The sequence below is a fragment of the Daldinia loculata genome, assembly GCF_022478755.1.
Source record: "Daldinia loculata strain CBS 113971 unplaced genomic scaffold F4817scaffold_15, whole genome shotgun sequence".
Lineage (NCBI taxonomy): Eukaryota > Fungi > Ascomycota > Sordariomycetes > Xylariales > Hypoxylaceae > Daldinia > Daldinia loculata.
Window position 1 is genome coordinate 494629 of NW_026054869.1, and position 15464 is coordinate 510092.

The 15464-nt window shown below is 45.9% G+C and overlaps 4 protein-coding genes across 4 annotated transcripts; 1 reads left to right on the forward strand and 3 right to left on the reverse strand.

Annotated features, from left to right (window-relative positions):
* Nucleotides 1–4497: 4497 nt before the first annotated feature.
* F4817DRAFT_333246 (uncharacterized protein) lies at nucleotides 4498–6423 on the reverse strand. The gene is made up of 8 exons (XM_049302734.1): nucleotides 6175–6423; nucleotides 6046–6120; nucleotides 5556–5989; nucleotides 5469–5501; nucleotides 5381–5412; nucleotides 5255–5328; nucleotides 5128–5198; nucleotides 4498–5073 (listed from the first exon to the last, which is right to left on the reverse strand). Exons 1-8 carry the CDS (start codon nucleotides 6222–6224, stop codon nucleotides 4973–4975), a joined length of 870 nt encoding a protein of 289 aa, XP_049160597.1. The 5' UTR covers nucleotides 6225–6423; the 3' UTR covers nucleotides 4498–4972.
* A 985-nt stretch (nucleotides 6424–7408) lies between these two features.
* F4817DRAFT_57327 (uncharacterized protein) lies at nucleotides 7409–10456 on the reverse strand. Its single transcript, XM_049307652.1, has 2 exons — nucleotides 8027–10456; nucleotides 7409–7978 (listed from the first exon to the last, which is right to left on the reverse strand). Exons 1-2 carry the CDS (start codon nucleotides 10297–10299, stop codon nucleotides 7648–7650), a joined length of 2604 nt encoding a protein of 867 aa, XP_049160598.1. The 5' UTR covers nucleotides 10300–10456; the 3' UTR covers nucleotides 7409–7647.
* A 1320-nt stretch (nucleotides 10457–11776) lies between these two features.
* On the reverse strand, nucleotides 11777–13768 carry F4817DRAFT_57341 (uncharacterized protein). The gene is made up of 2 exons (XM_049307653.1): nucleotides 13459–13768; nucleotides 11777–13348 (listed from the first exon to the last, which is right to left on the reverse strand). The coding sequence occupies exons 1-2, from the start codon at nucleotides 13572–13574 to the stop codon at nucleotides 12424–12426; spliced, it is 1041 nt and encodes a 346-aa protein (XP_049160599.1). The 5' UTR covers nucleotides 13575–13768; the 3' UTR covers nucleotides 11777–12423.
* Nucleotides 13769–13776: 8 nt separating this feature from the next.
* F4817DRAFT_333252 (uncharacterized protein) lies at nucleotides 13777–15463 on the forward strand. The gene is made up of 2 exons (XM_049302735.1): nucleotides 13777–13978; nucleotides 14045–15463. Exon 2 carries the CDS (start codon nucleotides 14102–14104, stop codon nucleotides 14957–14959), a length of 858 nt encoding a protein of 285 aa, XP_049160600.1. The 5' UTR covers nucleotides 13777–13978; nucleotides 14045–14101; the 3' UTR covers nucleotides 14960–15463.
* Nucleotide 15464: the final 1 nt, after the last annotated feature.

Here is a 15464-nt window from a genome sequence, read left to right on the forward strand (position 1 = left end):
ACACAACTGTGGGTAGTGAACTAGGTTGTAGGGTACCTGAAAATGAGAGGGATCCTCCAGTTGGTCCGCCTACAGTAATTGACGAGTTCGTCAATGGAAACGGAGCTGACTTCGTCGCTGCGGAGGTGATAATAGATAAAGTGTTAGATATAGGAATGCTTGGAATTGTCATAGTACCGGTTCCGAGAGTTTGATTAGCAGGACTTGATGTACTAGCCGTTATATTTGATTGAACAGGCGGGGTTGTGGACATCCCCTGGCCTCCAGGGCCAGTTCCCTGAGAGGATTCACTCGATGATAGAGCAGTTGAGCCACCGGTAGGCATTAGTGGTGATGACGAGTTCAGTGCAGGAGAAGACGAGGCTAAGCTGGTGATAGCACCAGTCCCTGTAGGACGTCCTGTCCCTGGAGAAGAGACTATAGTACCCGTAGTCGAGTTACTCAGGGGAAACGGTGCAGAGGAGGTATTTGGCACTATAACCGAACTCGTTTCCAAGCCCACCGACTGCGTTTGGGTTCCCAAGGAAACAGATTGGGGTGGTGCTGTAATTGCCCCGCCCGTTCCTGTGGGTGTAATTGTTTGGCCAAGTGACCCAGTGACAATACTGATACTGCTATTGGAAAGTGGGAATGGTGCTATTGTTGTGGAAGATGTCTCACTCTCGGTAAGAGTGCCAGATGCAACAATACTACTAATCTCCATACTAGATACCGATGATGTGGATATTGATGATGTAGAACCAGTTGTTGGGAACAGCGTGGTAACAAAACTTGAGCTAGCAATAGAGAATCCGGAGCTTCCTGCTGTAGGTCCTTTGCTATTCGTCACGTTTGAGACAGGAAATGGGGGCATCGTCGAAGAACTCGAGATTCCAGAGCCTGCCGACGGAGAGACAGTTCCAGATGATAAAGTTTCTGTGCCTATGGTACCACTGGGACCACCTTGACCTGATGGTCTAGTTTGGGACAAAGTCCCATTGGAGAGAGAGCTAATAGTGCCAACCGTAGAGCTTGCTTGTGTAACGCTGCTTCCCGTTACTAAAGATCCTGAAGATATAGTAATTGACTGCGAACCACTTCTAGACGCGGTGGGCTCTGTAGGGTTGGCATTGAATGTCGAGTTCGAGGTAGGAAAAGGGGCAGAAGTCCCGCCGATTGAAGGAGATGAAATACCCGATGAAGCAGCTGGGGACGTACTTGCCGTTTCCGATGTACCTGAAGAGACAGTTTCCGATCCGGAAAGGACTACGCTTTGCGTTGGCTCTGAACCGGAGGTTGGCAGACCTGTGGATCCGGGCGACTCTGCACCCGATGAGAGTCCATTTGACGGTTGTGTCAGAGTACTTGGAACACTTCCAGTTATAGCGGCTGTACTAGAGGCGCCAAATGTCGTTCCATTCTCAATAATAGTCATAGTAACCGAAATGCCGGAAGATAGGATGACAGTCGTAACTGCTTCTTCCGTGCTCGTCCCGGGGATGGTAATTTGGCCTCCTGTATTTTCTCCATTGCTAGCAGTAGAGGGACCGCTCTGGCCTGTGGATGGAGGACTACCTTGACCCCCAGGGCCTCCACTAATGCCGGTACTACTAGTTATGCTTAGTACTGTGGTGTTCAAGAGACCGCTCTACAGATATGCTCGTTAGTAAGGTCGTATACTATAGTAAACTTGTCCTATTACCCTCGCTTCTGTATAACTGAGCCCCTATATGCTTATGAAGAAGGTTTCAGAGATATGATAACATACCAAAGTAGAGCTGGACACAGTAGGAAGAAACGAAGTAGGATTGCTAGAAGAAGGGAAACTGCCAGTTGAGGTTGTCAAAGAATTCGACTCTTCGGGACGAGTAGACGTAAGGGTCGAACCGCTTATCTCCCCCGTAGTTGACGTCAGCGAAACGCCCGTTATAGTAGGCACGCCAGACATAGACATAAACGAGGAAGTATTTGTCACGGATAATGATCCTGGAGTAGACGAGATAGATTCTCCTCCTGGGCCGAGAGTTGAGGAAACTAAAACCGAGTGAGCTCATATACTGCCAAACTAAGACAATACTGTAAATACCTGACGAGACAGTCGAACTATTAACGAAGCTTGACGCATGGCTAGATCCCAGAATACTTGGTGAACTTGTACTGAGACCGGGCTGGGTTAAACCTGACGAAGAAGCCTTAGAGGTGAAGGGTGAAGGGGGAGGAGATCCATATCCCCCATATGTGGGAGTATGATAATTGTATCCACCGCTAGGACCATGCTGCGGGTCGTCGAACAATTCGTAGTCAATTTTCTGAGGGTCTATATCAGGGGAGGAATCATGTTGAATAGCAAGGCTATCCCCTTGAGGCACTGCTCGAATACCCGGAAGGCTTGCAAATAGAAAGACCACCGACACCATGTCAGCAGCGAGCGTCAAGGCTCTCATGATGACGGATATAACGGGCGTCAAGTGACAGCCCGGAATCTATAAGATGAATATTACAGATGTTTTAAAATATGTGTGGGTCGTAGTAGTACTTAACGGGAACAAAAATGAGCGTAGACAGTCCGCAGTAAAGGATTAGAAGGAGAAAAAAAACGAACGAAGGAATACTAAGTGGTGATATAGAGGGGTTAAGTAGATGGTAGTTGCGGAAAGGGGAAAATGAATAATGAGTGTGTTTTGTAGATTGGATTTCTTTACCCAGAAAAGAGAAAGTTGACGGAAGGAAGGAAACGACTGGGACGGATGTGGACGGATGATATCGGTAGATAACTGAGTAGATAAATCCAATTGAGAGAAGGAGGTTAGTTATAGAGGGAAAGAACAAGGTTAAGATAAGGAGTGTATTAGAAGGACTAGCCGATGCGTCGATGCCTAGACGTGGACCGTTAGTGCTTCTTTCGAGGGAAGGAGCGGTACCATCGAGAGAGATTAAGTCGAGACAGCCTCTAGTTTCCACCGAGAGGAACGGTAACAACCCCACTTTTAGGTATCAAGTATACGAAGTATTGAAGTATATTACGTGTTTGGCCGTCTGTCAGAAGCCTTCCATCATACGAGGATGGCGGAATCGAGTAGGTTACGGAATCTGGTTTATGCTCGGTGCCCTCTCGCACTCGCCGCTCGGTACGGAGCAGGAAGCACATCTTCTCCCATTTTTACAAAATGTACACATCGGAACCCGTTTAGGAACGTCCTGAATGTGTGTGTATGTGTATCTTGAGGACTAGGTATGTAATGGATTCTAATATCTTCAAATATTACTAGTAAACCTGTCCTAGCTTGTAATATATTTGTAAAATCTTAGAAGATGCAACACAAGGTATCATTTAAAGACTAAGAACAGGCACTTTGCAGTTCTGTCAAACCTCACAGCTTAACATCTCTAGATATCCTTTGACTACCTATTGCATTGACGATTACGTTGATCAAAGAGGTAGCCCATTCCGAATATGTCTCTTGGAAGGTAGCCGAGAAGATAGAGACATTAAAAATCTCGTTTGAATCGGGAACGCTACATGTCTTCTAAGACGTTTTAATTTAACGACGCCACAAGAACCCCCAGTTCTAGACATACGACATCGCTACAAAGTCCCTCTGGGACCTCTTCCCCTTCCCCTTCCCCTTGCAGAATTTCAACTTATTCGGACTCCCAGTTTAAAAACCTGTGAGAAATACGGGATTAAGTAGTGAGTACTGTGTCGCCCCTGTGGCATGTTAATCCTTGTTTAAGTAGTAGTAACACCGTGTAATATTACCTCATACAATTCACACCAGTTCGGTAAGAAACTAATGTGACATATGTCGAGCGACCAAGATCCCTCAAGATTGTAATATGGAAAATTGAGCTCAAAAGCTATGGTTCTCCGGGAATCTCGCCAAAGGGGTAGATAGGTAAGCTCACCTCCTGCGGTGGCTACACGATACTTGGGGACTAAACGAGGCTCTATGCATAAAGCTGCAGAGAGCCTTGACAAGTGGTAGGTGCCAGACGCACCTAACCGTTGCATAAATTACCCATTAGAGGTCCCCAAAGTCTTTCCTGTCTAATCCTGCATGAGATGAGTACAGTTAAAGGAGCCTTTCCGTCATTACCCAACCTCGAGAGATTTTCATCTTGGATATCTCACTTATCTAGTATAGCATGCAGCCATAAGACTATAACAATGCCTATATAGATATATAGATTAGGTACATCATGTTGGATAACATTAACCGTTCCTCATCCCGTACAGACCGGTGTGTACCACACCTAGAAAGCCTCACTGCATCAATTCCCGTGAAATCCCTTTGCTAGTGTGTGGAGCAAACCCGCAAAGGTTCTTCCCCCGGAGTAGAACTGGGGCTGTTCTAGAAAATCAGACATAGTTCCCGTGGTATTGACGTGTTTCGTATAGATTAATCGAGATTGTGCAGTTTTCCATGCACCATGTTCTGAGACAAGTGGTCGGAAGTTGGGACAGCACGTGCAAAACCCTTTCTAGGTACCTACAATATGAGACATAAAACAAACGCCCCAGCGGACATTTAAAACTGGTTATACCTATGTCTATCTACTCTAAGTAGGACCCTGTGTCCAAACGTTCTAGTAATGGATGATATCCCGATACACATAAAGATAGATAGGTAAGTTAATTCAGTGAAGTATGGTCACTAGTTCCGAATTACAGTACCGATTTATCTGTGATACATGGACCTGAGCCACAGATACACTACATATGTAGTTCCGAGTGCCTAGTGCCCTAGTGCCCATTGAATCTTCTTCTAAGTAGTTTGTTTAACTGAAATCTTTAAAGCTTCACGAGCTTACTAATCCTCGCCTGTTGCTTTGCCCCCAGAATGGTAACGAATACCTAGCACAAGCTACAAGCTACCTACCTCAAGACTTAGTCAAAGTCTTACCAAGATGCAGGCCGGTTATGCATTACTGTGCCGGATCTTCGATGCACTTAATCTCGGAGGCGTCGGTCTGGTGCATCTTCCGTGCAACCCTACTCGGCCTTCTTCGCAGATTCCCGCAGGTTAGGGGCAGTGCCTTGTGTCATCTGTGTGTTTTTCTGCTCGATATCGGCTGCCCAGAGTGCAGCACCCACTATTCCCAATTGTAAGCTATCAGGTATTTTTGCCGGGGCCAAATCAGACTCACCAGTGTTTGTGAATGTAAAGAATATCGACACTATAGGTATCATCTCGAGGACAGTCGCAATTGTTCCGAAGCTATAACACAACGTAAGCCACCCTCGTGAATATTATAGTAACCATTCGGTACTTACGTTGCGTATGGAGCGGAGTGGCGTTCAAGCCAATCCCGTTGTTGAGATGGCGTCCACCCTTTCAGTTGGAAATACTGTAACTAGTCAGGGGTAATAACAACATAAGACATATCGGGGAAGACGAACTCGGCCATGGACGGAACTGCCTCTTGTCCGACCTAATGGATACGTTAGATCATGGTGGCTAGTTGGCAGGGAAGATACATTTACTTACCTTGGAGAATGATAAATATGATAGTGCCGACAACTGAAGGCGCGCTCTCATTAGCAACGAACACTACATCTCAGCTTATAAACATACCAGGAATGAAGTTGAGTGGAAGATACATGACGTATCTGATTAGGGTCTTCGGGGTAAACTTCGAAAATGGGTTCTTAAGGATCTTGCCCAACCTTCCAATCGGGTCTTGGCCAGATTTTAATTGCCGACCTTCGCTAACAATACCGATTGCGTCCTTCGCAACAAGTGTGCCATCAAAAGTGTCGAGCAGTGCATCTTGTAAGAGAAAATTGCGGGAAATGATGTTAACAATAGTAGAGCTCTCATTGAGAATAAGAAGCACTGTAGTAAAGACAGCCAAGGGCCCGTTTACGAAGACAAGAATTGCTAGCTGTGGTAGGTAAGTGAAGAAAAACATGGACGCTGTAACTCCTGCAGTAAGCCCGAGAGTAGGCAATATGCGCGAGTAAAATGGCTTCCATAATGATCTATGTGTAATGAAGTAGATAATACCCCTATTAAACCATTAGCTCCCGGTAGTAAATCCATCTTAGAAGGAAGGCTTTAATACCTAAATGGGTACAGGTAGGATCCGCTTCTTGCAGCCTCTGACAGGAGGACCTTTGCTTTCTCATAATCTTCTTTCCTACAATAAATTAGTTATATGAAATCATTCAAGGTGAAAGGTTTCACCACATACGCCACCTCTTGGGCTCTGGCTTGAACGTTGCTTACGAAGCCACTAGACATTGCTGAGATCTTAGTAAACTAGATGTTGATATTCAGATATTCAAATATCCCAGTAGTATGAGATGTGATTAATTTCGCCTTTTCCTAAGTAGTAGAGAACTTAAAAATTAAAAAGATGGATAAAAAGCCGTCAAGTTGTAATACGTCAAAAATTGTTTTCGTTTATTATAGAATGAATGACACGTACAGTTTGTTAAATTGAAGAGATGTTGTCGTCATAACGCACAATGCGCCGGGGATCCCTATCCTATCGAGATCGGCTAATGCGGGCACCAATACCCCACTTACCCCTTTAGACAGGCGCTTTGACCATTACGTAGGACATCAAGTCTACGATGCTATAAGATTATAAACTTTGGAGTTCCTATAAGATCTTATATAGGGAAAACATATTGAATTAAGTACCTAACCCCGAGGTAAATACATTCTTCTAGATTAATTGCGTCGAATTTATGACATGAAATTGTAACATACAGTAACTGCTTTCTATAGGCAGTCTTCTGTACCTCTCATAGTCTAAAGTGCTTATCGGACACTTCTATAGCGTGTTATTGACTATACTGAATAGTGTCATACTTCTACCTCTTGCTGGTCGATAGTTGGCTGTCAACGATAGGGACGTTCCTATAACACTCAATAACGCGAACCACGATATCTTCTCACATAACCCTACTAAGCTAGCTTCGCACTACAACCCACCACGGTGTTATTCACTCTCTATTTAACTAGTACCTAGTCTACCATCCAATATATAGACCATGGTGGATCACTAACATCTTTTTGCGGACAATCTTATTACAAACGATGATGGCTATCTATAATACCTCAATAATTACTACGCGACCGTGGCACTTAAGACATACGGTCAGTAGAATCGCCACTGGGTTCTCATTTTTATCCCATTATTATTATTATTATCATTATCTCAGGGATAGCTGGTACTAGTCACATATTGCTATCAAACACTACAAAGCGTAGGCGTGAAAATTACTATTAAACATACACATTAACTCATGCCACAAATCTCGATTTTTATAAAAAACACATGGTACAAAAAAGACAGCGAGTCAAACTTGTATTTACCATAGCCATGTAGTGACTACACAGGGTATAACAATCCTCATCCAAGCCCGTAGGCTAGTAATGATGCGGTCTCTACAACCTAATAATCCACAATCCATGGACTAAACCCGTAAATGCTAGCATGTAATACATGCTTGCTCGCCTCTCACAAAACTAGAATAACTCCTATAGAAGAGTTCCGAAGGTCTCGTGTGCCTACCAGCGTGGTAGTGCTGTCCCTAACAATTAACCTTATTCCCTAATGCTTTGCCAGACCGTAACCAGTATATTAAAATCATGTCGCTGTAGTGACCGAACGCCGATGGTATCATGTAGAAGCAGATCGTACAGGTGAGAAAACCTATTCCCTGCCTTGGTTTTCTGTTTCTTCTGGTGCTTGCCTAGGCCAAGATAGAAGCCCATTTCGCATGCTATTTCTCAGTGTGCTGAACCAACTCTCCTGATGTGGGTGGTGTAATATTGGCGCGCCTTGCTCTACGTCGGAATTATCCGCTTGTCCGATAGGATCATCAGGAGATGAAGAACTCGTTGCTTGCACTTCAACATCTTCGTCACTATCATCCTGGTATGGTTCATATCGAGGGCTGGATGACATCCCACGAGCTAGAGACCGGACAACATCGCCCTTGCAAATGGGACATGTTCGCCGTCGTGTTATCAACCATGGTGTTCTATCCTATATTAGTTGTATCTTAAAAACTTATAAAGGGTAAACTTACATGCAGTCTACGTGGAACTCGTGCCCGCAAGGTAGACTCATAACTTGGCTGACACCGTCGACATATTCCTCTAGGCATACGACGCACTCGACTTGCCGGCCCATATACTTCTTCCACTGGCTTGTGTGTTGTCCATTACGTTTCTCATGCTCTGGGCGTGAGGGGGGTTTAGGTATTGGCGAGGAAGATTCAACTTGTAGAAGGTCGCTAGCTGATGGCACACTAGTAGTAGTCCGCGATCGCGGTCTAGACCTCGACGGACTATGTTGACTCTGGAGCAACGGTGTTGTCGGCGACGAACTAGTAGGCGATGGGACTCTGGACGTCCGACTTGATGTGGACGCTACTGTATGATACGTACGTACCGGGAGTCGTTCAACTACTGATTTTGGCGCCCTCCATCTTCTTCGTCTGATGCGTGCTCGTAGAATGAGTAGGGCATAGACTACTGTGAGTGTAATAAGTGGACTGATGACTAGAACTAGGAGTGTGTCAAAAAAAGGACTGGCACCACTTGAGGGGGTAATGATGACCCAAAGGCCTTCCCGTTCATCAGCATCAGGGAGAGAGCCCCCAGGATTAGGAACGAGCTTCCCATCATTGGCCGTATTAGTTGGCTTAGATTGGGCCTCAATTTTGGCGAAGTCCGCTCTGTCATCATCCCCGAATATCTTAGAAATAAGACCACCGTTAGATGGAGCAAATATCTTGCTATTGGTAGACCCGATAGCATCGGACCCCTTTGCGGGCATACGACCTGCGGCATACTGTCCACTGTTGGGGGTAATTCTACCCTTAGTTTTCCCGTTGCCGTGTTGCTTTGAGGCTTGACTAGACCCCAAATTTGATTTTGCCTGCTTGTTCCTTATTCCTACCGAATCTTGTAGTTCATCATCTTGGTCGGAAGATCCAACTAGGTCTGGGTCACGCCAGTCTTCTACGCCTATCTGAAAATTATCGTTCGGGCTTTGCTTGGATTTTGACTTTGAGGCACCGTCTAGTCTAGCCTTTGATGCGCGCTCAAGATTGCTCTTTATGATCTTGTCCTTTTCATCCGAAAAGTCCTCAACCAGCACCCAGTCGAGCTGGCCACTGCTAGGCGGACGGCTGCCGCTTGATGCCAAATTATAATTGGAATTAGAACCCCAGCTAAAAATCCTCTTGATCCAGCTAGATCCTGAGTTTGACAGTCCATCACCTGGCGATGAGGGCCTTTTACTTATTGGCGTTTTTGCGCTTTTAGATTTAGGATTGGGTTTGATGGACTGCGCCGGCGAGGCGGCTTGTCTTGCCCTCCTGTTCTTTCGGGCCTTCTCAGATTGCTGTACTTTCAAAGAGGGTTTGCCGTTCTCGTCAATTATGTCTTCGATGAAGCTCCCGGGTTGCATCATGAGCGAGAGCAGATAGGCGGTCGTACGAGACGTAAAGATGGAAGGGGTGGTAACGTTGGACGTGTCCCCGTGGGCGTACATCTGTATTAATGGTCCACCTCTCTGATTGTCTCCAACAATTAAAGCAATAGCACCTCGTCGTTGGGCCCACTTCACTTTCTCGAGAAATCCGCACCCACCACGACTTAACAAGACTATCTTGCCGGCAATCTCAGCTCCCTCTTGTATTGATTGGATATCCGCATGCCCCGAGCTTGAAGAACCAAGCGCATCACTCTGCGACGTGGTTGACTTGTCAAGTTTCTGGTGGAGATAGTCATCGGTTCCGTCGTCCATAGGCTTAACCTTAGATTTAGATTCGGACTTGGAGGTAGCGGTTCGGTCGACTAAGGGACCTTTGGAATTATCTCGTTTCTGGTTCTTATTCTTCTCGACAGCAATGGCGGGCTTGAATTTATTTTGAATCTCCTTTACGGATGGCTTCAAGACGGCATTCGAGGTACCATCATCCCAGCCGGGCACATCACTGCATCCCAATTCACCTTCGCCCTCTCCATCTTGCGTAGATTCCTCGGTAAAGCCACTACCGATCCACAGCTGACCGTTCAAGCCGTTTGTTGGTAATGGAGGTCCAAAAGCGGCAGGCCTTGCTGCGAATGAGGTGCTGTTGTCATCGGCTATGGTTATAATAGCGTTTGGCGGGAAAAGGGTGAAAGGCGTCGTGAAAGAGAAGAGAGATCTAAAGCCGACGAAGCCAGACTTCTGCACTGGCTGGGAAGATATGACGGGGGCGGGGCGGCCGGCGGACGTGACAGCGCGACATACGAGGAAGAGGCAAGCAGCGAAGAAGAGGACGAGGATGACGATTCTTGGTGGTCGCATGTTTGCGGTGATGTAGAAGACCGCACGAAACTGTTTATTAACGTAGCTGGTAATTCAGCTGCCCAATTTTGTAGTTGACCATTCGTAACTAGTAAGCGTAATAATAGAAGCTAGTATCGCCGAGGGGGCATGAAGCGTATTCAAGATAAGTCGAGTCCGAATAGAACGAAGTGGGGGACGATAGAATAACAAGACCACGGAAAAAGGAAGCACAAGATAGAGATAGAGCAGGATCAAAGGGAAAATCTATAAAATCCAAGAGACCTCAAAAAGGCAAAAGGCCCTTTTAAAACTAGGATGAAGAAGACTTAGAACTAGACCTGGGCGGCAACGATGATGATAGTAATAATAGGAAGGATTAGGATGCGCAACTGCGGAGTTGACGGCATTGTTGTACTTAGATGCAACAGATGCACAGATACATTCAACAGTGGTGGGACGTAATTACCTAACTGGAACTGCGAAAGGTTAATGGTGAGGTCAGGATGTCAGGGTGGCAGGGTCTAGAGTGGGCGCATTTTAACATGGGGCCACCCAAGCATACTCTAGCGGGGCTTAGAGCTAGATTTCTGAGTTGGCTTGATTGCTACATTAGGTTAGTTGGGGAGAGTAAGCGCGTGCTTGCGTCACAATTTTGACGGACTAGCGCGAACATTAAAAGCAACGCGATCCCCTTTTCCTATTTTTTATCTTTCAACCCGGCCAAGCTTGAGCATGTGCGTTTGATCTGATGGTCATTACCGACGCGACCTACATGGTCCCTTATATAGAACCTAAATGATGACTCGGAGCCAAATCACTTCTCTTGGAAACAGCCGAGAAGGTGGGTGGACTATACCGAATGTTTCGCAAGGGGAAAGAAATGATCTCATCGATCACACGAGCAAACACGCAATAGCAATTTTATATCCTTCTCGGTCCCTTTTCAATACCGGACGAACCCATTTTTAGCAATCTAGTCGAGATCAGCATATCGCTATTGCACTTCACAATCTCAAGATCGAGAATCCGGTAAACTCACGGGTATCTTTACATTAAACCTTCATGCCCACCTACACAAATTGAAGTCTACTAGCCGCATATCCTATTGCATGATCTGGGTGCTTCTTACATACAAAGTTTTCTCCCGGGCTCTTATCTTGTATAAACTCCAAAGCATCTTCGTGCAGTGATTAGATTGGGATATCATTCAGAATACTATGCTCCGAGATCTTAAATATACCAATCCCCTTTCTCACCATTATTTAGTTTTCGAATAGCCACTATAAACTGTAAAAAAACGAGCCAAGTCCCCCAAATTTGTACACCGAATATTTCGTTGAATATACCTATCTTATGTAAGAATTTATATTGAAAGAGATCCGACCTCAAAGTTCACAATTCCGAAGTAATGTATAGTGTAAACTATTAACTTACGTGAATTAGTCCGTTTACAGCATAGTCCGCACACGGGAAAACATTAGTCGTATGTTTAATTGCGGTCTCTTCTCATTGCCAAACTCACTGCTCCTCTTTTAGAAGAATGTCTATATACGAGCTGTAGCGAGATCTGATTCGTTTAAAGTTAGAAACACTACCTGTTTCGGCAATTCTACTTACACAGCCAGGTGGACATTTATTTACCTACATTGTAAGAATAACTATGACTTCGAATCGTAAACGCTTCTATGATCCGAGTCCTGGGTAAGTGTCTGTTCCCCCGTTTCTTATCACGGATCAGACTTTCAACTTATCTTTGAGCTGAAACTACTAAGGTGCGTGCTTTGAACCCGAGTGAGGGGTTGCCTATCTAATCCGTAAGTTAATATAGCAACCCTTCAAGAGGTGGGGAGATGAGTAGCGTATAGTGTATTAAAACAAAGTCGTCCTAGCTCATCACATTTCCAAGTCAAACATCCTACTGAATAAGTCAGTCCTGTGACACCACGTGGGATATGCCATCAACGCCATGCCATGCCTCGTTACGCCGTACTATGCTATGATATGCTATGCTATGCGGTGCCGTGATATGCAACTATGTAATGATATCTTCCGTACGCCGCTAAAGGAAGGACGAATGAAACCCAAGTTGATACGCTTTTTGTGATGCTTTCGAACCATGCGCAAGTCCATCGACGCCATCTGCTATTCGGTGTCTGTTGCCAAGGTCACAGTGCCGTCCTTACTAACCACTTTGCCGCGGTCCCACTCTCTCAAACCACCAGCCTTGGTCCATTGTACGTCGCTTTCGTCTTTAGTATCACCCTTTTCCCACTTCTTGATCTGTTCTTCAGTAAAGCCTGCAGACCGTAGTCTGTCCGCTCCTTGTTGTTTCCACTTTTGTCGATCACGAAACGCTTCTACCGCATTGTCCCAGTCATCTGCATCTTCCTGCTCGGGCGTAACGTCTTTGCTTGGATCGTAATCGAGAGCGAAACGGCCGTCTATCCCAGACGTGGCGGCGTTAGCTCCCCGTCCTCGTCGATGAACGGTAGGGTTTTTAGCTGGCGCAGGGCCAATGATATCGTCTAAAGGATCCGAATCAGACGAGTCCGGGGAGGATTGACGCTGGGTGCGCTTTGAGGTCCTTGATTGGTGGTGATGGCTTTCGCGCCGTGGCGAACGTGCCCTGTGCTCGCGCCGGTCTTCTCGTCTCCCCTCATCTCGGCGATGGGTTCGGTGTGAACTTCTATCGCGTTCCCTCGAAAGATCCTTTCGACTTTTTTCTCTTCTCACGTTTCTATCACCCTCAGCATGAGGCGCCGCTGGGTCTGAAGTATGGCTGGTAGAAGCCTCGGTTATTTCAGTCCTACGCCTCTTAGACGATCCTCCGAGAATGGCAGCGATATCACCTAGCATACGCTTTCGGGTGTCGCTGGGTCCGGGCTTGCTCTTGCGCAATCTCCGCTCTTCTTCCCTCCGCTTCTTATCTTCCGCATCTTCGAGGTCACGAAGTTTTGCCCTAGACTCGGCGCTTTCTTTGGCAAGAAGGGCTCGATTATGGCTATTGGTGTCGCGAATGATATTGTTGAGGAATCGGGTGTTAGGTTTAGGTTGATTTGCAGGACGCCTAGAGGGTATAGCTGTTAGCTACTTGCTACTAAGGATAGAGAAGATGGAGGAGCAGAGACTCTGGTGACACAACAGTGAATTTATGCATTAGGTAGACTAGGCGCTTACTTATTAGATTTGAATGCATCCAGACCCATCGCAGAATATCTCAGAGAGCAGTCCTGGGCTTCCTTAACCAGAAGCTCAGCGACTTGGTCGTCTGTTAGTAAGTCTTCGGGGGGCATTTTCGGTTGCTTAAGGGAATCTAAGAGGAATAAGTTGAATATCGCTAAGGGTTCATAAGATCGTTAAATCAGCGCAGCGATGTACGATGCTAGTCAGCGGGGTGAATGGTTCAAAGTTAAATGGACAGCATAGGTATACCTACCTACATACATGTTAGACAAGTGGGTCCGCGTCCCCATCTATTAAAGGAACTTGCCAGCGCGCCAAACTACCAGAAAAAGAATTAAAACCCATGTCCTACTTGCCTGTTTGTCCAGCACCCTTATCCTTTATCTCTTATCAATTGTAGGGTCTCACTACTCACTACGCCAACTATCCACGTCCCACCTTTCCTTTCTTGGACGAAAGTAAATACACAAGACGACATCTGATGCGTTGAAATCTGATTATTTACATCAACTAGGTACTAACTACCTAGGTACCTAAACTACTTGAGTAACAAAAACTTCAAACTTACTAGTACCACTAGATATAGGAACCCGAGCCAGTCTACTCAAGAAGGCACGCGACGAACCCGTTCACCACAATGGCGCCTCCCTCAGCCGAGGATGTCTTGGCTAGGTTACAGACACTTAGTGCTAAGCAGGACATCACCATCTTAAAGCTCAGTGAACCTATATCGGCTGCGGTCACACACCTACAGGATGCTCATCAGCGAACATCTGATGTCTCTAATTCATCCCTTGATGCAACTACACCATCCTCTCTTGAAGCAGATTTAACACACTACCGAGAACTATTCGCCAAGTTGCGCTTTAGTTATGTAGAGCAAGTCTCCAAGGAGAAGTTCATCCGAGCTATCGTGGGCGATCCACCTCTTATCGTTAGCCCCCAGGAAAACTTGGATCTTGAGAAGGAGAATCTAGAGGCAAAGGCTACGTTAAAGGCCTTAAAAACCGAGGTCGCATCCATGGTCACCGAACTTGAGGGGAAAGCGAGGGACCTAAGTCGAAAATATGAGAAAATCAAAGTCGAGACGGTCAAGTTAGAAGAGCTTCCGCGCAAGATTGAAGACCTCGAGAATGCAGTTGCAGAGTTAAAGAAGACGCAGAAAACAGGATCAAATCCAAACCCCGAGCTGAATCTGCCTCTGGCCAAGACCTTAGACCTGGTCGAGTCAAAAAAGCTACGAAAAGCTGAATTGGACAGGCAATTAGAACAACTACAAAGCCAAGTCCCAAGGAAAAAGAAGGAACTGGATCGATTGCAAGCTGAGCTGCAGCCCCTCGAGACAAAGAGGCAGAATAGCAAGACTGCTGCAAAGGAGGCGCGGAGACGGAAGGAAGCTGCCCTTGGTGGTGTACAAGATGATCTAGAGGAGCGGGGACGCTGGTTTAGATCTGCAGAAACAGGATTGAAACAAGTGTTGGAAATAGAGAGCTGAAGTACCATCACGGTTCTATCGTTTAACGGGCGTCGGGCGTTTTGAGGTTTCTGTCAAGTCTTCTATTGTATTAACATCACAGAATGATGTATGAGAGGAGGCATATCAGGGGAAGCAAATACAGGCTTGTAGAGGTTATATGGCTATACGGGCTTCTTAAAGAAACGAACTACGATAATGATTACGGTTTCATGATACCGCCCTAACCACGACTCACAGATCGATTGGCACTACTACATGAGTCCACATGGAGAGCTCCAAATCATGTGTGTCTATTGTCTCCAGATAGATCAGCTTCATGCTATGGATCTATATTATACCCCATTTCAATTGTTCTTAACTTCCATAGCCTTAACCTTTTACCAAGTTGCCATACGAATACTGTCCCGCAATGGAATGATGAGTGAGATGCGAGGATGAGAGATTCAAAGACATAAATGAACAAATACGAGTTCTTACGATACCATCATATTTCATGAAACGCTACATACGCACATCCGCCCCC

Excerpts from the sequence above, each read along its gene's own strand:
- F4817DRAFT_333246 (XM_049302734.1), bottom strand. The coding sequence starts at position 6,224 with ATGTCTAGTGGCTTCGTAAGCAACGTTCAAGCCAGAGCCCAAGAGGTG. Across the intron at positions 5,502-5,555 it reads TCCACTCAACTTCATTCCTG|TTGTCGGCACTATCATATTT; the intron begins GTATGTTTATAA and ends GCGCGCCTTCAG. Across the intron at positions 5,074-5,127 it reads CTTTACATTCACAAACACTG|TGGGTGCTGCACTCTGGGCA; the intron begins GTGAGTCTGATT and ends AATTGGGAATAG.
- F4817DRAFT_57327 (XM_049307652.1), bottom strand. The coding sequence starts at position 10,299 with ATGCGACCACCAAGAATCGTCATCCTCGTCCTCTTCTTCGCTGCTTGC. Across the intron at positions 7,979-8,026 it reads GAGTTCCACGTAGACTGCAT|AACACCATGGTTGATAACAC; the intron begins GTAAGTTTACCC and ends AATATAGGATAG.
- F4817DRAFT_57341 (XM_049307653.1), bottom strand. The coding sequence starts at position 13,574 with ATGCCCCCCGAAGACTTACTAACAGACGACCAAGTCGCTGAGCTTCTG. Across the intron at positions 13,349-13,458 it reads GATGCATTCAAATCTAATAA|GCGTCCTGCAAATCAACCTA; the intron begins GTAAGCGCCTAG and ends TATACCCTCTAG.
- F4817DRAFT_333252 (XM_049302735.1), top strand. The coding sequence starts at position 14,102 with ATGGCGCCTCCCTCAGCCGAGGATGTCTTGGCTAGGTTACAGACACTT.